Source organism: Salvelinus namaycush, chromosome 39 (genome assembly GCF_016432855.1).
Source record: "Salvelinus namaycush isolate Seneca chromosome 39, SaNama_1.0, whole genome shotgun sequence".
In the NCBI taxonomy this organism is placed as follows: Eukaryota; Metazoa; Chordata; class Actinopteri; order Salmoniformes; family Salmonidae; genus Salvelinus; species Salvelinus namaycush.
The window spans coordinates 5,245,523-5,268,504 of NC_052345.1; the positions used below are offsets into that span (position 1 = coordinate 5,245,523).

The 22,982-nt window shown below is 43.5% G+C and overlaps 2 protein-coding genes across 2 annotated transcripts in view; both read right to left on the bottom strand.

Annotated features, from left to right (window-relative positions):
• Positions 1 to 430: 430 nt before the first annotated feature.
• On the bottom strand, positions 431 to 9,984 carry atg4da (autophagy related 4D, cysteine peptidase a). Its single transcript, XM_038978673.1, has 12 exons — positions 9,561 to 9,984; positions 7,649 to 7,958; positions 7,229 to 7,312; positions 6,907 to 7,080; positions 6,098 to 6,461; positions 5,529 to 5,593; positions 5,080 to 5,237; positions 4,887 to 4,965; positions 4,710 to 4,786; positions 4,402 to 4,521; positions 2,954 to 3,150; positions 431 to 906 (listed from the first exon to the last, which is right to left on the bottom strand). Exons 2-12 carry the CDS (start codon positions 7,908 to 7,910, stop codon positions 882 to 884), a joined length of 1,605 nt encoding a protein of 534 aa, XP_038834601.1. The 5' UTR covers positions 7,911 to 7,958; positions 9,561 to 9,984; the 3' UTR covers positions 431 to 881.
• Positions 9,985 to 17,480: 7,496 nt separating this feature from the next.
• The window catches only part of LOC120032474 (microtubule-associated serine/threonine-protein kinase 1-like), a 51,839-nt gene continuing 46,337 nt past the window's right edge, over positions 17,481 to 22,982 (bottom strand). The window contains exons 20-29 of the mRNA XM_038978581.1: positions 22,487 to 22,737; positions 21,973 to 22,233; positions 21,380 to 21,624; positions 21,147 to 21,269; positions 20,694 to 20,830; positions 20,276 to 20,466; positions 19,285 to 19,715; positions 18,902 to 18,989; positions 18,746 to 18,826; positions 17,481 to 18,430 (exon numbers count right to left, since the gene is read on the bottom strand). Coding sequence (XP_038834509.1) covers positions 17,481 to 18,430; positions 18,746 to 18,826; positions 18,902 to 18,989; positions 19,285 to 19,715; positions 20,276 to 20,466; positions 20,694 to 20,830; positions 21,147 to 21,269; positions 21,380 to 21,624; positions 21,973 to 22,233; positions 22,487 to 22,737 — 2,758 coding nt within the window. The remainder of the gene's footprint in view (positions 18,431 to 18,745; positions 18,827 to 18,901; positions 18,990 to 19,284; positions 19,716 to 20,275; positions 20,467 to 20,693; positions 20,831 to 21,146; positions 21,270 to 21,379; positions 21,625 to 21,972; positions 22,234 to 22,486; positions 22,738 to 22,982) is intronic.

Consider the following 22,982-nt stretch of genomic DNA (forward strand, 5'->3'; position numbering starts at 1 on the left):
TAATACATTTCTAAACCTGTTTTTGCTTTGTCATTGAGACATTGTGTGTAGATTGATAAGAGGGGAAAAAAACATTTGAATCCATTTTAGGATAAGGCTGTAACGTGACAAAATACTGAAAAAGTCAAGTGGTATGCATACTTTTCAAATGCACTGGTGTGTGTGTGAATATATATATATATATAAATAAATAAAACATTTAAGTGTTAGAATTTTTCCTTCCACAAAAAGTAAATTCATTTTAATCCCAATTTGTAACAACAAAATATGGAAAAAGTCAAGGGGTGTGAATACTTTCTCAAGGCACTGTAGGAGAGGTTTTTATACAGGATAAAGATGGTGACTATGTGGGACAATAGATAATTGGATAAGGAGGTTGTTACTCGCCAGAATCCTGGCTGGCACAAAACATACACATGTAGGCCAAGAATTCAATCAATCTTATATTCAGACAATAAATACAAAAAAAGTTACCTTTAATAACATTCTATACAACAGTTTTACAAAGTCATGTTGTCCACATGAATGCAGTCCCCTATTAGGGTGGTCATTAGCACATTTAAGACTTCTACACATGACAATTCTTCACTTTATTGAGAAAATAAATGTCACCTTTATGAGATAATATACACATGGATAAGAGTGAAATAGACAGATTACTGGGGTGAATCCTAACCTCACATTTTCACTTACTCTCCCATTGACTTCAATGAATGATCAGTGAACATTCAGGTTAAGTGAAAGTCAAGATTTGCCCCTTAGAGGATCCCTGTTGCACACAGTGCCATTTCCAGGACATGAAAACTAAAGCAAGCCACTGTTGTTTTAGTGTGTCACATGATACACGATGTAGATGGAGCACATCCATGAGAGCAAGATCATCACATGACTGGACTGCTGACAACACTGCAACATAGAAATAGAATGATAGAATAATTTACTGATGGACTTGAATTGAGAAATGCATTCTACCGATTCTATTTCTATGCATGCATATTCTGTAGGCAATGACATGCTTCTGTTCTGACCATAGTGAGATACAGTACTTATTTCCATGTTTCTGGCTACAGGTCAGAAGCCTGATTAAAACGTGAGATCAAGCATCCAATCAACAGTGTTTTAACCACTGCCCAGACCATTTCATTTTATTTTGGGGTTGAGGGAGCTTGTGACGTGACTTTGAAATCTAACTTGGGGGGGGGGGGGGGGGGGGGTTAATACTTAGATCAGGGCTGTTCAGTGTCGGTCCTGGTTTTCATCCTCTCCTTCTAATAAGGACCTAATTCAGACCTGGCTGAGACACCAGGTGAGTACAACTAACTACCAGGTAGAAACAATAAACTGAAGTGTTTTGGCCCTCCAGGACCAGAATTGAACAGCCCTGGCTTAGATATTAATATGCAGGTCTCCAAAGTGCAAGGCTTTTAACTCTACCATAATAAATTGAAGTTACACATGTTCAAAAACCCAATCTGAGTCCAAAGTGAGGCATCCCCACCGCCAGAACTCAGCAGCACCACCTTGTTAAAACAATGAGGAGGACCCTAAAAGGAATGGAGCTCAGAATCATTCATTCAACAAGTCTCACTACAACCAATAACTGTCTTCATCCAAAAAGGCATCCTATTCTCTATGTAGTGCACAATGTAGGGGATAGGGTGTCATTTTGGACACAGCCTCTTGGTAAATGGATCATTTCCCATCATCTAGATAGGAGCTAGTGTAACACATTACACAGAAGAGGCTATTGTTGTAACAGTGGATTCCTGTGTTGGAAGTTGATACTGGTAGACTAATTGACAAGAGAGAGCTGATGAAATAGTGTGAGAGTGTAGCAGACCTGGGGTTCAATTAGTATTGGTTTTCTGAGCTTGCCTGGTGTTTTCTGAGCTTGCTAGGGCAAAAAGAACAGTCCCAAAAATGCAAACGTTGCCCATCTGGCACTCCAGGCAAGTTAAATCAATTCAGTGCCTTTTGAAAAAAAGAAAGAAAAAAAAAGAAATACTATTTGAACCCAGGTCTGGAAAACAGTGAGCGAGGTTAGGTAGGGAGCCCAGCCCAGGTCATTTACTGTTGCCTGAATGGTGTGTCAAAGGACGGCACAACTAAAGAGAGGGTTGGAATGCTGCACTGAAATTCATATAGCCATGTAGTACTATAGCCATGTAGTATGAATGTAGTACTATAGCTATGTAGTATGAATGTAGTACTATAGCCATGACACTGAATTAAGACGGCATAGGGAATATAAGAGAGTACAGTAGAGGAATGTGAACATAACAGCAACTCAACACACCAACAGCTTCAGTTCACACACAAATCATTTCAAACACACACACACACACACACACACTTAATAGCTCTTACAAAACAGAAATGAATGTAAAAAGTGTACAGCAGTATTATAATACAAGTCAGAGAGAAGAGGGCTGAGTACCTTGTCTTCCACTACTAGTGACCCCTGTCATGTAGCATGTATCAAACAGGCTCCGTGTTTCCAGTTGTTATTAGTCCCAAAATGAAGTCAGAGGCCCCATCCCAAATCCCTACGGCCTTGGAGATCTGAGCAGATTTGATTGGTATAAGCAATATGGTGAAGCTTACACCTAGCCTAGTTTATATTACTAACACCTGTCAGATCCTCTCAGATCTCCATACGTGTATAGGGCTTAGGGGTCCATTTGGGATGGGGCAACAGTCCAATTTAGAAACTAACGCTAGGCATTACTAAGACCTGTTTCTGCCCAGACAGAGACAGACCGACAGCGAGATTCAGTTGAAGCCTCGCCTCGAATATGACGGACACAAAAGCCAGAGTTTGTGATATAGCAGAAAGCATATACCCACTTTGAGCTCTATAAAAACAGGGAAATGGAATCCATCCCAAAATTCTAAGTCAGTCTTTCCCCGTTTGCTTATATTTCGTTCCTCAGGAACACAAACCAGTACTCACAGGAAGACAAAGTCGTCAGAGCTGCCTATGTTGTTGCTCCTGCTGAGCTTGCCTTGGGGCAGCATGTGGGCGGGGCCAAGGGTGGGGGAGGTGTCAGAGTGAGGATGGGAGGAGCTGTGGCCCACCAGTCCATAGTCCTGGGCCTGGCCCTCCACGAAGGTAAAGATGGGGTACTTCTCGTCGGGCGACGATAGGGCCTGGGGTGGGGGGGAATATGAAAGTGTTGAATTGGTCACTTATTAAAGTCCCCCAGAATAAGATAAGAGCTTTATGTAAGTGATGTATACAGTAACAGAGCAACTGATGCATAAGTGATGTATACAGTAACAGTTAGTGTAACTAATGTATACAGTTGGTGTAATCAGTCAAAAGTTTGGACACACCTACTCATTCCATGATTTTTGCTATTTTCTACATTGCCCAAGCAAGTCTCATCTTCTTATTGGTGTCCTTTAGTAGTCGTTTCTTTGCAGCAATTTGACCATGAAGGCCTGATTGACACAGCCTCCTCTGAACAGTTGATGTTGAGATGTGCTTGTTACTTGAACGCTGTGAAGCATTTATTTGGGCTGCAATCTGAGGTGCAGTTAACTCTAATGAACTTATCCTCTGCAGCAGAGGTAACTCTGAGTCTTCCTTTCCTGTGGCAGTCCTCATGAGAGCCAGTTTTAGCATAATGCTTGATGGTTTTTTCGACTGAACTTTAAGAAACTGTCAAAGATCTTAACATTTTTCAGATTGACTGACCTTCATGTCTTAAAGTAATGATGGACTGTCATTTCTCTTTGCTTATTTGAGCTGTTCTTGACATAATATGGACTTGGTCTTTTACCAAATAGGGCTATCTTCTATATATCACCCCTACCTTGCCACAACACAACTGATTGGCTCAAACGCATTAAGGAGGAAAGAGGCACACCTGTTAATTGAAATGCATTCCAGGTGACTACCTCATGAAGCTGTTGAGAGAATGCCAAGAATGTGCAAAGCTGTCATCAAGGCAAAGGGTGGCTACTTTGAACAATCTGAAATATATTTTGATTTGTTTAACACTTTTTTGGTTGCTAAATGATTCCATACGTGTTATTTCATAGTTTTGATGTCTTCACTACTATCCAGCAACGTAGAAAATAGTCAAAATAAAGAAAAAACGTGGAATGAGTAGGTGTCAACTTTTGACTGGTTCTGTATAAGTGATGTATACAGTAACAGATGTATAAGTGATGTATCACTGATGCGTAAGAGACGTGTAACATGTCTAGAAGTGACGAATAAGCCATCTAAGTTGCGTCGCTTCAACTCATGCATCTATAAATCATATCAGCGTCAAAGTTAGAGATCTATAAATGATCTATATGTGATGCATAACTGATGTTTAAAATGATGCATAAGTGATGAATGTATACATGAGTAAGAGACTTGAAATGAGGCCAAGAGGCTGAGCTCACCACACAGACGGCAGAACACAGAGACTCAAAGTCCTTCTTGTTCTTGGCGTAGAAGCCTATAGTACAGCTGGGGTCCATGCGACTGAAGGGCATCTTCCTGGGCGAGCTACAGTGGAACGACTGGGGAGGTGGGGAGGAGAGAGAGGGAGGGGGAGCAAGAGAGGGAGAGCATTACATACAAGGTACACGTCTGAATCTGAAATGACCTACTTTGATCCAGTCAAAACATGCTTATCTGGGTGATAGCACAGACAGACAAAGTCCAAAGACAGACGGAGCGGCAAAGGAGAGAGAAGAGTGATATAAACCTCCAGTGGGAAGTTGTCTTGAGTGACATCCACCACGGCCTGACAGTAGTGAGGGTCCAGATACAGCAGCTGCTCGTCTGATTGGACAGGAAATAGGAAGAAGGCGAGGTTAGGTTAAATGACAGCCCACTGTCCAATCAGAAGCAACTGAACCAGGAAGTAGAGTGCAGTTCTTACCTTGGCAGCCGATAAAGAACAGCGAATGCTTGGGTTTGCCGCCGATGATTCCGATACAGCATTCTAACCTGAGAATGTTCTTAAGACACAAAGAAATCCATATTCATGTTAGAGCGACATCAACCATGGAGAAAAACAAGCTTTGTGACTAAGGTTAGGTTATGAAAGTGTGTGTGTACATGCGTGTACACACCCTGACACACTCGATGTAGGAGGGGTTGAGAGAGTCTCCTCCTAGTCGGACTGGAACCAGTATGATGACAGACTTCCAGCCTGGACCACTGGGCTCAGGATCTGATATACTCTGGTTCAACGACTGGTCACACAGATGCACCACGTCCTTTTTGTACACTGAAAGAAACACAATGACACTATGGGCCTAAGTTTCACTAGGGACATGTCCCCCCCCACATTCTGAAATGTAGTTTTTGCCCTCCCCATTTTGTAATTGAATTGTGATACAGAAATGAGACACACAGTTCAGCTACATTCAGAAGACCAATGACAAAAACATCACTTATGACGAGAACATTTGAGATGGACCAAACATACAATACCTGGTGAATTCGACAAATGACAACACTAACCAACAACACCAACCAACCACCCAGTAGGAAGTGCACAGTGTAAAGTCACACTCACCAGTACAGTCCTGCGCTACATATACAGCCAGGTTGTGAACCTCAGAAGTCTTGGCAACTGCTTTTCTGGAAAACAAACATACGGCTCATGTTGAATGTCACAACATACTGATGCTACTGGGCATGAAGTAAATATCAGGGTTTGGTTCAATTCCATTTCAATTCAGAAAGTAAACCAAATGTTGATTCTAATTCCAAATGTTCCTCATTGAACAACATTGAAAACAACTGGAATATCAGTTTACTTCCTGAATTGAGTGGAATTGTAATGTAATTGACTCCAACCCTGGTAAACGTCAACATACAGTCAGGCATACCACCGAGCCTTCTTAAAACATATAATAGCAACCAAAACATCTACGCAATAAAAGTGCATCCGTAAACATGTCTGCTGGAGATCATTCTGATGCACTATGGCATTACAGACATCTATCAAATCTAAGTATAGAAATCAAATGCATGCTGATGTCATCACTGACTTGAATGAGGTGTGTTCTATAGATTCTACTTCTATGGCTGATGCTCTGACAGCATCATTATCTTGACCACACCCCATGGAGGGCCCCTCACCGTAGTATGTGTGCCACCACTGAGGGGCCGTACCAGTCCCCCGCCTTCTTCCCTGAGCTCTTCCCCAATTCTACCAGCTGGTGCACCCCAAACGGGGCCGGGGGCTCATCCCCAAACCAGGCCACAACCCTCCGGTGGAGGGGCTCAGCCTGCCTGTCCCTGCACGACTCGGGCCTCTTCTTCTGGGTATGGTTGAGAGCCGTGCCCCCTGGCATGGAGGTCTTCTGGGGCGTGGTGGGGGTCCGCGAGGAGGAGGAGTAGCCGAAGGAGGGGATGGGTACGCCCCCAGCGCGGGACGGGGAGCGGGGTCTCAGAGCCTCAAAGTCCACGTCGGCGAACTGCTGGGCGTCTGGCCACGACCAGTCTAGACAACACAATACAGACAGTTAGTAGTGATCGATGGGGAGGTGGAAGGAGGAGACATAGGGAGGAGAGAGAGGGGAGACAGACCAGGAAACAGAGAGAGAGAAACAGTTGGAGAGATGTGGCAGAAAGAGAAACAAGAGTGAGAGAGACAGGCAGGGGCCCCATCCCAAATGGACCCCTACGCCCTATGCACTGGTGGAGATCTGAGAGGATCTGACAGGTGTATGCAATATGTTAATAGCTCCACCCTGCTAGGGGTAAGTTTCACCGATCATATTGCTTATATCAAACAAGTCCTCTCAGATCTCCACAATTGTATGTGCATAGGGGTCCATTTGGGATTGGGCCAGAGTTGGTGTAGTTGTCTCAGAGTTAGGAAGAGGACCCATCGTTGTATCTCTACCCATTTAGAGCCCTCTTTCTAACTCTATGAGTTGTCTCACCTCGTGGCAGCAGATGTAGCAGTAGGCCCTGGGCCAGCAGCATCTGTCCGCTCCGCAGCATGCAGCCCCAGCCACAGTCTGTAGTCAAGGTGGAGCCCTCCAGCTGGGGGAACTCCCTACGGTAGGTCAGCCACAGCCGAGACACGAACGCCCGTCTGAACCGCTCCACCTCGCCTGGAAGGGGAGAGAGATACCCAGTGAGCAGAACTGGTTAGAATACATCTTTCTAAACAGTTTTTCTCACTGGGTATGGAGCAGAGAGCATCATTTATTTTACCAGGAAGTCTTTTGAAGACTTGTGGGGTTGTTGGAGGTTAGCTACCTTCACTATTGAGCAGATAGGAGTGGCCCATTACAGTCACCGGAGAGCTCTTGTTGAATGTGGTCTTCGACTTGACCGACCAGCCTAAAGAGGGAAAAGAAACAGAATGGACCTTTTTAGAGGGGATTCTTTATGTCTTGATGACTGGGTGAGGAAGGGGGAAGTTGACTTCGGGAGGGCTATTACACATAACAGAAGTCTCATACAAAGCTAAAAAAAAAAAAAAAGACCTAACAAAGATTATTCACACAGAAAGAACAAAGACTATAAAATCCCCCTTGTTGCTATTTCTTAAGAAAATAAAGCCATTGTTAAAACTGACTGTATGGAAACACTGGAAGTTATGTTTGTTGCTCATTAAACAGCTATATAGAACTATCCACCTTATGGAAAAAAGTTCAACTGAACCCACTAACTGACCGTATTTGACATTATTCCACGCCGACATCAGTTTGGTCTTGAGTTTGTCCACCTCGTCTGGCTCTCCAGCGGTGGTGGCCTCTCTGGTTCCACCCCCACCGACATCAGTACCCTGCCGGTTCCCAAAGCTACTTCCTCCGCCAGGGTCCACCAGCTGGGGCTGCTGAGACCTCTTGGTCTCCTCTCTCTGGAAGGTGTCATCCTGACACACCACTCCTACTCCCCCCACATACTGAACTGCACTGGGAGACACGGAGTTCATGGCTCAGGCTTACAACTGGGCTCTGCAGATCCTCATAGCAATAGGGACCTGACGGAAGAGAGGGATGAGAGAGAGGGGTGGAGAAGAGATATAGAAAATCAATGTTTACGACAGTGCCTGCATGTGTAATTTGATTAGCTATGGAGTAAGGGCTATACGTGTCGCTCTCCTTTTGTCTGCGCAGCACTAAGATGAAGTTTAAACATTAACATTGAAAGACAGAGAGGTTAAGCTAGTTGTGCGTCTAAACAATGATGATGTGAGGACGATTTTCTCTCATTTCATGCAGATTCACAAGAAAGTGGATCTGAAAGTGGCAGGGATTAAAAAAAATATATATGACTTTGCTATTATTATGCAGACCAGAGCAGCTGTCGCAGTGGTTAGGCTAGTGAATGCTATTGGGAAAAACAAATATTAGTCACAGTCAGTTTCAAAGTAAACCACTTCTCCCTCCTTCCGAGTGAAACTGCGCTGAACAAAATTAAATGCAAAATGCTACAATTTCTCAAATTTTACTGAGTTACAGTTCACAGAAGGAAATCCTTCAATTGAAATAAATTCATTAGGCCCAAATCTATGGATTTCACATGACTGGGAATACAGATATGCTGGGCTGGCTTAGTTACACGTGGTCTGCGGTTGTAAGGTCGATCGGATGTACTGCCAAATTTTCTAAAACAACTTGAGGCGGCTTATGGTAGAGAAATTAACATTCAATTATTTGGCAACAGCTGTTGTGGACATTCTTGCAGTCAGCATGCCAATTGCACACTCCCTTAACTTGAGACATCTGTGGCATTGTGTTGTGTGACAAATCTGCACATTTTAGAGTGGCCTTTTATTGTCCCCAGCACAAGGTGCACCTGTGGCTTTGTATGCCATTTAATCAGCTTCTTGATATGCCACATCTGTCAGGTTAGTGGATTATCTTGGCAAAGGAGAAATGGTCACTAACAGGGATGTAAACTAATTTGTGCACAAAATTTGAGAAAAATAAGCTTTTAGCGCATATGGAAAATGTCTGGGATCTTTTATTTCATCTCATGAAACATAGGACTAAAACTTTACATGTTGCGTTTTATATTTTTGTTTAGTATAGTTGAAAAAAGCTGTGGGTATCACTTAGTTTAGAGTCATCACAGGATGATGTGCCTGAGTGACAAGAGAACAAATGTTACACAGTAACAGACACGGTAACACTGGAATGTAGAACAAGTGACTTCACTTCCTACTCTGTACTGAAACTGGAAATAGTTTATTTAACCTAATGAGGAATTTCTGTCCTTTCTGGGAAAACACGATAGAATAGCCATCATGTGATTGGTGTGTGACAACAAACAGCTGGGGGTGACAGTGAGAAGCCTTGGTAGCGGGTGGTCAAAAGATGTAGCTAACTAACTAGCATTTTCTACACTGTAGCCTACCTATTAGCTATGATAACCATCCTGTTATTTAAAAAAGTAACCAAGCTGTCACGTTTCTTAAAAATCACTAGCTCTAACATGGCAGCTAGTTACACCTATTAAGGGGCTACAGGCTGGCTTAATTATATGATATTGGCTTAACTACTAACTTACCTAGCTAGTTAGCCGGCTAGTTACTAGCTAAACCTCATCCAACACAACATAGCCAAGATCATAACCTTACCACTTTGTGAAGAGTGTCATTGACATGAGAGGTCTTTAACCAAGTAAAATCCTAAAATTGCTTGATAGGACGGCGACGGCTCGGAAGTGCAGGGTTGAGACCACGTACTACGTAGCTTTGCTGTGGTAACTCAATACGGATAGTTAGCTGCCAAGCTACAGTAGCTAGCTAGCTGTCAACGCATCTGGTTAGCAACTTTGTAGAAAACAGGCTAACGCGTTAATGTCTTGCCTTTCTTGACGACTCCAGGACAACCACAGCCAATGTCAGCGATTGAAAGGAATTATTCTACATCCAACGAGTAACGTTAAACTCAGTCGAATTATAGCTCACCCATCGATTTACTTCGCATGCTAGCTAGTTGCTCTACGTCTGCGCTAGTTAGCTTGCAGGATCAGCGGGTTGACAACATACAACAAGGAGGGCTCTAGATACTTCCTGACAGGCTGTACTAACAACATGATTGGTCAACCTACTGATACGAGCAAATATATTGATTTAAATCCTAACGATAAATCATAGCGCGCGTTTTATTGGCTAATATTTTACACATTGACGTTCGTTATATTACGTAAATAAGCTGGCGTCTATGGGGTGTATAGACCTAGTGTAACTGTGTGAATGAAATGAGTTCATGCATTTTATTATGATTAACCTGTACTGCTTATCCTTGGCATGCTCCCCTGAGCATGTCATGTGACTAATCGTGCAAACTACCAAAAGCCTGCTGTCTAAATATCGTTCAGTCATAATTGTTGAACTCTGGGATGATCTTGTTTTCTGAACTAGCTAAAAAAAAAAAAACCTAGCTAGGTCTCTACATAACTTTACCCTGAGCAAAAAATACATAGATAAGAAACTCGAATTCATTGTTAATGTTATGATATTTATGAGTAAATTATATATTCATAAATTACTTTTTTTAATGACCCCCAGATTTCAAGCCTTTTGAATTCCCTTAAGTTACAAAACAAAGTATTTGTACATTAAAATATTATTGTTAATGTATAAAGAAATTGCGATCTCTCATCTCCTTTATTTGATTTATATTATTTATTTAAATGTGTGCGTACAGTGGTGTGTGTAATGTGGGATCTTGCCTGACTTTTATATTGAATTGTTCTTTTTTGTCAATATTTTTTAATACGTGTGCACAAAACATAGATAAACCAAAAAAGTCTTGTTTTTATTTCGCAATCCTGTATTTGCCAGGGAAAATTGCAATTTTACTGGCACTCTGTTGCAACTGGGAGCTTTCTGATATTGAAGAACATTGTGCCATAGCATGACAGCAGAGCTACGTGTATACGACTGGACCCCTCTAGCTAAGCCCCAGTGTTCGATACAGACAGACACATCAGTGACACATAGACAGACATACAATAGATAGATACTGTAGACATAGAAATATATAAGATAGCTATATTGAGAAATATAAATTTATAACATAGATATAGTGATACATATTGTAGATACTATAGATATAGATAGACCCACAGTAGATAGATATACATCCGCATTGCATGCGGTTTGGGGTTTTAGGCTGGGTTTCTGTATAGCACTTTGTGACATCGGCTGATGTAAAAAGAGCTTGATAAATACATTTCATTTATTGATTGATATACTGGTGCATAGATATAGTGAGACCTAGACACTGAAGCCATGTTCGCTCTATGTGCCACGACTCTCCTCTGCTTCCTGTCTTTTAGCCAATCAACTCCTGCTGCTCTAGGCTGTGAGGACCTCCTTAAGCCCATGGATCCTCCCCAACTAGACCAGCAGCTCTTGGGGAGATGGTCCTCGTCGCAGGAACCCTAAGCCACCCTGCATCCCTGGAGGCTCTCGACCAGAGGAGGTGATGGATGAGTACAGGCGACAGATGGAGTGCCTGGGGCTGCTTCTGCCAGTGGTGATGGAGCCTGGGAATGCCCTCTGTGGATATTTTGTCTTTCGTCTTATCTGGAGAGATAAAAGATCGATCAGTGTGATCAGAGAGAGTACCGATGATCAGAGAGTGGCGGCAGTGAGACAAATGTATACACTTTTTCTGTCATCTGTTTTGTAATACAACAATTCTGTGTTTACTGTTTCTCGATGTGCTGTAAATTTGTAATAAAAATGTATGATTTATCATATCAATATATATATATATATATTTAAAGGCATAGCGCACATTTCATAGGATAATATTTTACACTAACGTCATGTAAAGCATCTGACGTCCATGGGTGTTGGCTACAGATACTCTACCAGTGAAATTGCATGAACTAATTTCATTCCCAATCTGGCCCTCAACCATCACGGTCACCTAATAATCCCCAGTTTACAATTGGCTCATTCATCCCCTCCTCTCCCCTGTAACTATTCCCCAGGTCGTTGCTGCAAATGAGAACGTGTTCTCAGTCAACTTACCTGGTAAAATAACGGATAAATGAAATGAAATGAAATTCACATTTTATTATGATTAACCACTACTACTACTACCAAAGGTCTCTGTTGTCTAGTTTCCTACATTTAGCCTAGTTGATCTGCATATAATTATATATTTTTTTATGATGGACATAATGTAGTTATGAATGCACATTAGGTTACACTAGACTTAAGTAATTTTAATAAATTCACACAAGGTGTTTTGTGTAAAACAAAGGTTGTAGAATATAAAAATGTTTCTGTAACCTTTTGCTGTTGAACATTGACCATCTGGAGTCAGGTTGTGCAGATCATAGGTTGTCGTTATGAGCTCCACGCCTGTATTTCTTATCGGCATGCACAAGAAAATGACGGTGGCAGAAGTTCAAGTTTGGATAAATTCTCTGAATTTTATTACACATTCTCCCCGTCACGTGTCTAGTATTAGACTGTTGTACTTGTCTTTCTGGCACTAACGCTCCCATTTGTCCTGTCTTACTAGCACTGATTTAGCTGATATCTGGTTTATTGAGGAAATACCCGCAATGACTGTAATATGTGATTGCTGTATCTACCTTAGTTGACTATACTGACTGTAAGTAACTCTTGATAAGAGCATCTGCTAGCTAACGGACCAACATGTACAATGTAAATAAGAAACACCGAAATGACAAACAACAAGAGAAAGGTAGAATGTCACCATGCTTGCCCTTTGTCTACATAACATTTTCAAATGAGGTGAATGAGATATATTAATCGTTGGTGGCCATTGCGAATAAATATAATTGTATATTTGGTTGAGTACAGTTTAGATTTTATTTTCGCCCAGATAATACACAACTGTAGCAATACAGACCAAAACAAACACTTAGAAATGAAGAAAAAAACGCTTGAAAATATAAAGTGCATTTCAAACAAGTCATCATAATCATGATTAGGATGTGCATTTTCTGCCATCGTTAACATATAAAACAGATCTCTATATACCACGGAATTCCTCCATGCAAAGTTTTGAGTAAAATATGCCTGCAAAAAACCTCACATACAAATAAACAAGAGTTTATTATTCAAAATGTGCATGTATTTTCTCTTCACAGACCAGTTTTGACTAACTTATCTACTCCTGATGTTTCAATGATTATAATACGATAAAGACCACCTTAGTGATCAGGTTGATAACATGGGAAATATGACAAAATGTTATCTGGTTCCCTTTATATTTGAAGGTAGAACTAACAGTCACAGAATAACGCTAAAGAGCCACCCATCTCTGAACAGTTAGAGAATAACAAGAAGTGGAATGATTCATATAACAATAAGAATATATTGTAAACTACTGCAAACATTCAAGTTATCTACCAAAACAAGAGACAACTGTATATTCAGTAGGGGCCAAATTCAGACTTGAGATAAGTAGTTAACATGGATTTAAGACCACATTTCTTGACTTGAGTCCAAGTTAAGTGTTCTTATCTCAAGTCTGAATAGGCCACGGCCCTAGGCCTCTTCATTACAACAGCATCCCCAAAATATATCTTGCTATATGAAGTACCTTGACCTGTCGTTACAACAATATGTAGCTCTCATATATGATGATAATAAACTCCATAATAGTATAAAATGAGATATTTATTTTGAATAAACTATGTTAAATTACATGGCATTATGATTATGATATGGAACAATGTTTTATATATATACAGTACCAGTGAAACGTTTGGACACACCTACTCATTCTAGGGCTTTTCTTTATTTTTACTATTTTCTACACTGTAGAATAATAGTGGAGACATCAAAACTATGAAATAACACATATGGAATCATGTAGTAACCAAAAAAGTTTTAAACAAATCAAAATATATTTTATATTTGAGATTCTTCAAAGTAGCCACCCTTTGCCTTGATGACAGCTTTGCACACTCTCGGCATTCTCTCAATCAGCTTCACCTGGAATGCTTTTCCAACCGTCTTGAAGGAGTTCCCACATATGCTGAGCACTTGTTGGCTGCTTTTCCTTCACTCTGCGGTCCAACTCATTCCAAACCATCTTAATTGGGTTGAGGTAGGGTGATTGTGGAGGCCAGGTCATCTGATGCAGCACTCCATCACTCTCCTTCTTGGTCAAATAGCCCTTACACAGCCTGTAGGTGTGTTAGATCATTCTCCTGTTGAAAAACAAATGATACTCCCACTAAGTGCAAACCAGATGGGATGGCGTATCGCTGCAGAATGCTGTGGTAGCCATGCTGGTTAAGTGTGCCTTGAATCCTAAATAAATCACTGACAGTGTCACCAGCAAAGCACCCCTACACCATCACACCTCCTCCTCCATGCTTCATGGTGGGAACCACACATGCGGAGATCCTCCATTCACCTACTCTGCGTCTCACAAAGACATGGCCGTTGGAATTAAAAAATCCCAAATTTGGACTCATCAGACCAATGGACATATTTCCACCGGTCTAATGTCCACTGCTCGTGTTTCTTGGCCCAAGCAAGTCTCTTCTTCTTATTGGTGTATTTTAGTAGTGGTTTCATGGCAGGAACTCGACCATGAAGGCCTGATTCACAGAGTCTCCTCTGAACAGTTGATGTTGAGATGCAATTTCTGAGGTGCAGTTAACTCTAATGAACGTATCCTCTGCAGCAGAGGTAACTCTGGGTCTTCCTTTCCTGTGGCAGTCCTCATGAGAGCCAGTTTTATCATAGCCTTTGATGGTTTTTGCGACTGCACTTGAAGAAACTGTCAAAGTTCTTGACATTTTTAGGATTGACTGACCTTCATGTCTTAAAGTAATGATGGACTGTCATTTCTCTTTGCTTATTTGATCTGTTCTTGCCATAATATGTAAGTGGTCTTTTACCAAATAGGGCTATCTTCTGTATACCACCCCTACCTTGTCACAACACAACTGATTGGCTCAAACACATTAAGAAGGAAAGAAATTCCACAAATTAACTTTTAACAATGCACACCTGTTAATTCATATGCATTCCAGGTGACTACCTCATGACGCTGTTTGAGAGAACACCAAGCGTGTGCAAAGCTGTCATCAAGGCAAAGGGTGGCTACTTTGAAGAATCTCAAATATAAAATATATTTTGATTTATTTAACACTTTTTGGTTACTCCATGATTCCATATGTGTTATTTCATCGTTTTGATGTCTTCACTATTATTCTACAATGTAGTAAATAGTAAAAATAAAGAAAAACCCTGGAACGTGTTGGTGTGTCCAAACATTTGACTGGTACTGTATATATACACACACCATAAGGGGGCGGTATGGTCCAAGTTATAGGCTACAGTCAGAAAGTCACCTGAAAAGTAGCCAAGTAATGTAGTACATAAAAGCTTGCATATCGTCACAAAATATTCTACCAGACTAATTCCAACATCTGATATTCTTCACCCGCTAACAAACATTTGCCAATCATTCGCATAAAGATTATGGGTGTTACATGTTTGATAGAGAAGATACATGAGAGAGCGAGAGAGAGAGAGCGAGAGATCATCATAACTTCACCATCGAAATAATGCACAGTGTATTATCTTAACACACATACAGTTGTAGTGCTCAACTTACAGTGAATCCTTCTGTGGTGAGTGAAAAATGGATAGTCATATTACTATTTCACAACACAGACTAGCCTGGTCCCAGATCTGTTTGTGATTTTGCCTACTCCATTGGAATTGTTGGCATGACAATTCCATACAGAGTTGGCAAGAAACAGACTGGCACCCAGGCTAAAAACAGACAGTTAAAATCTCAGATACCTGACACCAGAATTAGGAAGGAATCCAATATGAAAATAAGGTTAATAGAAAAACAGATGGATAAAAGATAACAGCAAGTGAACATTTGACATCAAAGAATGAAAAACCTTATCCATCCATAAAGCCCTTAATATGCATTTTACATCTATTAAATATGCTACATCCATTTTCACCTGCTTTTTCTTCTTCATCTTTTTGGTTCAAAACAAAACATGATGAGTGACAATTAGAACGTATGAATAGTAGAGCCATAGAATAAATACTTCAGTATAACAATAAGTATTTTTCAAGTCTTTACAGATATTTACAGTAATCTCCTTACCGTAGCTGTGCAGTCAGGATCAAGTAACAGATAATTTAATCACAACAAAATACAATTATTGTAGTTTATCAATGTTATTCTAGTTTGGATTCTGTTCATTTCTATATAGTTTCTGGCTTACTGAACCCATCCCCGAACTGGCACACACATTGGGGCACGCACACACTCACACGGCCCAAATCATCCACCACAGGGGTATGGGATTTAAATCCATGAATATCAACTCCGCTTACACCAGTGTGTGTGTGTGTGTGTGTGTGTGTGTGTGTGTGTGTGGGGGGGCTGCAAGTAGTAGTCCTGTTCTGTAGAGATAAGCGCACTGAGCTTCAGAACTGTCAGAGGAGCTTTACTCTTCTTTACCAAGGCACCAAATGCATCCTATTCCCTATATAGTGCACTACCACAGGGGCTCTGATCAAAAGTAGTGCACTTTATAGGGAATAGGATGCCATTTCGGACGCAATCCATGACACACAAATGTGCCATAGCCTTCAAGATTCACCCAGAACTAACTCAAGGTTGTTTCATTTCATCCTTCACTTACAGACATTCACTGACAGCATGCTATGCTAATATGGCTATGCTAATCAACTGAGGACTTCAGTGGGTGTAGTGTTGGACCATCATTCTTTGTCATGGGCCTTACAGTAGTAACAGAAAACTACAGTAGTCATTGGTCCTGTGTGGCTCAGTCAAGGGCTGTGGGTTTGATTCCCACTGGGGTTACCCATACGAAAAATGTATCCATGCATGACTGTAAGTCGCTTTGGATGAAAGTGCCTTTCTAAAGATAAAATCTAGTGGCCGCGTCATTGTCTTTTACAGTAGTCATTTTGTCATTTACTTTTCAAAGACAAATCTACAGTGGCCGATTGGATTTTGTGTTTTGTTGTTGTTGCTGTCAAGGTTGTAATGGTTTGATTGTGCCTCAGCATACCCTCTGCTTGTGACTACGTTTATTTTAGTGAATTACAGAAACAGAAGTGATTGGTCGTTTAGTCGAGATAGAAAAACCGAGTAAGTAACTGGATTTGGTGTTTCACAGTATTCAGCATGTTTTGATCAGTAAAGCACTTTTCACTCCTTTTTATTCTAGAAACACACAAACTGTACCACGTGACATGCATTCATTTCACATACATACATACAGATCTGTTATAGATATCTAATAGTTCATAAAGTGGAGCGTTGTCTTAATATATACTAACTGTATAATAGAAAATGGCCGTAACAGCACCTTTACAATAGTTCTGCTCACTCATGGTTACAGATTAGTCAATACCATGTTGATATTCTCTTCTAGAACTGGAATGTTCCCTTAAGTGCTTGACATTGTGGAATTGTTCTAGAACTCTGAAAAGGCATCTCATTTCACAGTGCCCTCCTCTCTAAACTCCCTTCAGATAGAAGAGTTACAATTTGGGGGGGTTTCTACCTGTGTTCGCCTTATCAGGCTGAGGAACAGAGTTGGCTGGAGTTTGGGCCACTGTGGTGCCACCGCCAACCATCCGGACTCCGAGTCCGGACGAAGCCTCAGACTTTCCTGCCGAGGCACCTTGCTTCTCCTCACCCGGCTTGGGCATGTCTTTCAGCTCCTTCCCCTTGGGCCCCTCCTGGGACTGGGACACCATTGACCCCTTTATAGGCCCCAGGACCAATTTAGCGGCACTGGTCAGCTGGGTGACAAAGCTGGTCTTGTCGCCGGGGGAAACAGGCCTGGACCTGCCCGGACAGAAGGAGGGTGCGCAGAGCGAGGGGGTGACGCCTGTGGGGGAGGGGGAGGGGGATGGAGAGTGTTCTTCCACTACCTCCAGCCGACATTTATCCTCCCAGTCCAGGGTCCCTCGGTAGCAGTTGACAGGCCCCAGGCCCTGCCTCACCTTGCCCAGGGAGAGGGGTTGTCCGTGGGGTGGAACAGCCGGAGCCAGGGCCCTGGCTGGAGGTTTGGGGCTTTTGGGGCTTCTCAACCCCAGTTCTGAAGTTTTTGGAGAGCCATTGTTCTCGGCTCCATTCTTTCTCAGGCTCTCTCCTACTATTCCTGATGGATTACTACTAGCCTTGAACATACCTGTAGACCCTGACGTTATTGATGATCCACCCATACCCATGCCTCTGTCTGGACTAGTGCCTCTCCCTAGAGGGCCCCCACAGGGCATGCTGGCCCTTGGAGGAGGAGGAGGAGGAGGACACACCTTGTTGTCTCCATTTAGCTTTGGTTCCGTTCTGTCCTCTCCGTAATTCTCCTGGGAGTCTTGGCTGAGAGGGCTTGTACTCACGGCTGTTCGGAGGCTCTGTTGCTTGATAGACATGTTTGTCTGACGCTGGCTCTTCTCTGCTCCTTCTGGATGGCTCCTAAAGATACCTGGTGACCCAGTGGGAGTAATGGGACTTGTAGTTTTGGGACTTGTAGTTTTGATGGACTCCAGATTTGGCGATTGGCTGGATTGGGCTCTGTAGGTGGGGCTACTCTGAGGGCTAAAGGTATGCTCACTGGTTGAGGGTTTTCTAGCTATTGATTGGTGATTATCTGTTGTGGCTCCTCCTCCTCGGTTAGGTGACCTCTCTGGGACGGTTGTTGTCCTGTTGCTATAAGCCATAATGATCTCTCCCACCCTCTCCCTCGATCTTTCTCTTTCCCTCTCTCTCTTCCTCTCTCTCTCTCTTTCCCTCTCCCTACCAGCCAGCAGTGTATCCCTACTCAGCGGCGACTCCTGCCTCCCTAACTTCCTCATCGGCTTGAGCACCCCCGACTCGGGTGTCGTGGTAGTTGCCCCAGTAGATGAACCCTGGGAGCCCGGGGCGGAGGGCAGCAGTGGGGGGTTCGGAGGTGGTAGATTCTCCCCTTCCGTCTCCAACAAACTCTGGAGCCCCAGCTCACAACAGTGGAACTGGTCCTTGCGGTACAAGTCAGAGTGCTGGACCTAGGATAGGATAGGATAAACTTTTATTTAGGGGGAAATTGTCTTAGACACATAGTGATGCTGTATACAGTAGGTCTACTAAAAAAGGCTCAAGTTCTTTTAATTCCCAATGTGTTGTTTTAACTGTATTTAAATGTCTTCCCTGTGTATACCTAAACTAATAAATGAGATGAAAATACTAAATCAACACTATACTGTACATTACAAACTGGACACATTCATAATACACACATAGCACACGTTACCTATGTGTTACACCTCTAATACACATCTCAGACCGCCACATTCACAATACCTCCAGGCTGTGTTTCCTCAGAGGCCCTCCCACCCCACCACTCGACGACTGGGAATGAGACAGTGGCGAGGTGAGCTTCTCTGCCGACTGGACCCTCTTGAGGAGTGGGGAACGGGGCGGCTCGGCGGACTTGGGCCTGGGGCGGACCACGGGTGGTGATGAGTGGAGTTTTGCCCCGGCAGGGAAGGTCTGGGTGGTGTTGGAGCTACCGATGGTGTGGCCTGGGAGTGGGGGAGGGGAGGACTGGGTGGGGGATGGTGTGTGGGCTAAGGGGGAGAGGGGGATGTTGCCGGCGGACTTGCAGCGGGCCGAGCGGTACTGGCGGTGGAGCTTGGGGGAGAGGCCGTGCAGGGAGCTGGGGCGCATGTGCTGGGAGGCGGCAGGGGAGTTGGGGGTGCTGGAGGCAGGAGAGCTGCTCTGAGAGGACACACCTGGGGGGAGGAAAGAGAAAGACAAGAGAGAGGTTACAGTGAAGATAAAGAGAAAAAAGAGAGGAGTAGAGAAAGAGAGACAAGAAGAGAAAAGATAGATAGAAAAGAGAAAGGAGGAAGAGGGAAAAACAGATTCTTCAGTTACAGAGTAACAATCAGTTCAGCCACAACTGGGATTACAATGTTGGATTCAGCTTGCCTGGTGCAATGGAACCAAAACTGGTTCCCAAACCCTGTCCATCTGACACCCATCTGACAATCTCAAACACTCTATTTACTTCAAAGAAAACAAATACTATGAGGAACCCTGAGGCGTATACTACAAAGCGGGATCAATGAGTTAGCCAGCTAACTTCCATAAACAACCAGAAATAACTATTGATTTTCTAGTTCATCAAGAAAGACAAACTTAGATATGTGTTTTTGGTTGTTGAGTCAATTAGACCACGCACATTTCAAGCTTATCTTTCACATTTTTTTTATTTCAGAATAGTTAGGCAAGTTAGCTGGCTAACTCATTGATACTGCTTTGTAGTGTACCCCTCAGGTCTGTTACTCACCCAGGTAGGAGGACTCAGGTGTGGACCTGTATCCCTGCTGTGTAGGGGAGCGGGCTGACAGGTTGTGGGAGGGAGAACCTGGTAGACTGTCACTGGACGACAGAGAGCGGTTCAGAGAGGACAGGCTGCGGCTGGTGTGGAGCAGGTTGGACTGTTTAGTGATCTTCCTGAACAGGGAGCTATGCTTCTTACTGTAGGAAGGAGAGAGGGAGGAGGGGGACAGAGGGATAGGGGATGGAGTAGGAGAGGGTAGTAGAGAATCGTTTTCATAACAAAAAAACGTTTCGCAATGTATAACATGGAGAGATACTGAAACGTATTAGCAGACTGCTAAATAAATACTTGTAACTGTTCTTCTCCATGTTACAGCATACATGATAACACAGCTACTGTCAATGAGAGCACCATACTACAGTACCTCTCTTGTCCCTCTTTGCCGATGGGCCTCTTATTGCGTCGGGCCATCTTGCACTTGTAGTTGGACTTGCGTGCCGGACCCACCTTGATGGAGGTGTTCTCAAACGGTGTGGTGGTCACTGTCACCTTGTTGCCACTCTGCAGGGGCACACAGAATGATGATGAGCCATGTCTATGTGACTGACTGGGGTTTGATCACAGGTTTTCTGCATGCCACAAGTCTAGGTTAGCCTGCTGAGCTAAAGCCTGGGCACTAGCTCAGGGAACCAACGCTAGTATGCAGGCAAGTTACTCATCATATGAGCATGGTCACAGAACAACCTCCTTCACATCTACATTGACGAATAACACCCTTACTCATAGCTTAAGAGACCAACACAGAGCATGGATTATACGCAAACCTACGAATATCAACAGAGTCTATTGTAGAACCCAGTCTCTTCTTCCATCATACCTTTAGAATGAGTTCCACCACTTCCGTGTGGACCAATCCGTGGACAGACTCCCCATTCACATGGGTGATGAGGTCACCAGCATACAGTCCTGCTTCCTGGGCGGGGCCTCCATCCTCCACGTGCTGCCATTGGACGAGGATACATTGTCAATCAATAAATAGGATAGTGTACACCTTTCAAGTTAATTAATTAATTAATCCACCCCTCCCCCTTCTCCTCCCCCTCTCCTCACCCAGATGATGTGATGGACACTGTAAACATCCGTATCTCCCATGTAGACCCGTATCGCCCTGAGGGTAAATCCGTACTTCTTTCCTGAGCGGTGGATGGTGATTGGAGAGCGCAGCACGCTGACGGCGGGGGCCGGACAGTAGTCACGGCTGGGTGACGAGTCCCGGGAGGAGGGGTTGGAGGACAGGGAGCGGGGGGACATGGGGCTGGCCAAGGGGGAGCTGTGACTGTGGACGTACTGGTCTACTGTGGTGGGGGGGGGGGGGGGGGGGGGATGTTAGGGACAGAAGTAATGGGAAAGGGGAAAGATGAAGGGATGACAAATTGCGAGAATGGAATAGTGATTGTGGGTAAGAAAAATAGTAAGAAAGGTTTTAGGCATAGAGATACACATATTACAATGTACTATTTCATCATGTGGTTTGAAGCATGCTGTGTAAACTCAGCATTAGAGTAACATCCCAGCTCACAGCATCCTCTAGTGGCAGGAGGCCATAGTGATTAATTGACTGCCTGATTAAATGTATTTGATTATTAAAATACATATAAAGCTACTCAAGCCAGAGACAACACATAAAAATTCAGCATAGTTACCTGCAGGTATGATGACAGACAGGGCTGTGGCCGAGGCTGACTTGATAACCTTGTTGCCAGGCCGTGAGTTCCTCTTCTCCCCTGTGTCTCCTGACATCTGCTGGTGTCTCGCCCTGCGGAGGACCAGGTCATTCGTGGCCCGGGGGCCCAGGGGGTCATACACAGGCCCTGCCCCCAGCTCCCTATTGGCTGATGTAGGTCCAGGAGTAGTGGAGGGGGTGGGCGTGGCTCCCAGAGTCTCGCCTGGCCTTGGTGGTTTCTCTGTTGGCGGAAAAAAATATTACTCTCCAGTCTCAAGTATATTGTTGGAGCTTAGCTAATGTCCTCTCTTGGCTTACTTACAATCTATACACATCATCAATTTCTACTGACTTTTCAATTGTCACCTCACCTGATAAAATCACCAGTTTGTCAGGTGACAATACAAGTGAAACAAACCTCTACCACCCCGTAATCTCTGTCTCTGTCTCTGTGTCTCTCTCTCTATGTCTATGTCTCTCTCTCTCTCTCTCACCTCCTACATGTTCCTCTGTTGGGTCAGGGGTGGTGCTGGGGGTGGAGGGGGGTGTGGAGGGAACGGAGGCCACCTCCAGTGAAGTCCCCCTAGCCTTGACAGGGGGCTGGCGTGTCAGGGGGTCTGGGTTGTCCTCCTGCTGTGAGGCGAAGCGATGCGTGTCCATGAGGGCGGAGAAACGGCGCCGGGCCCCGAGGGGAGGGCTGGAGTCACCGTCCATGTAGAGGGACTCAGAACCGGACAGACGCTTCCTTTGAGGGGCCAGGAGAAGAGGCTATTTTTCCCAATGCTAAGGGACTTTTATTTTGAAAACTTCTTTAAACTGATGTTGAATCAATGTGTTGTGAATGTTGGTATAAAGGTGTCATGACTTGTACACATTTCATGAATGCCTATGTATACCCCCTTAAAGTTAGTGTTAACATCTCTCTGTTTGGATGATTTAATGGCTGCTACCACCGTCTTAGGTTCTGACACTTCTCCAACACAGGAGCTC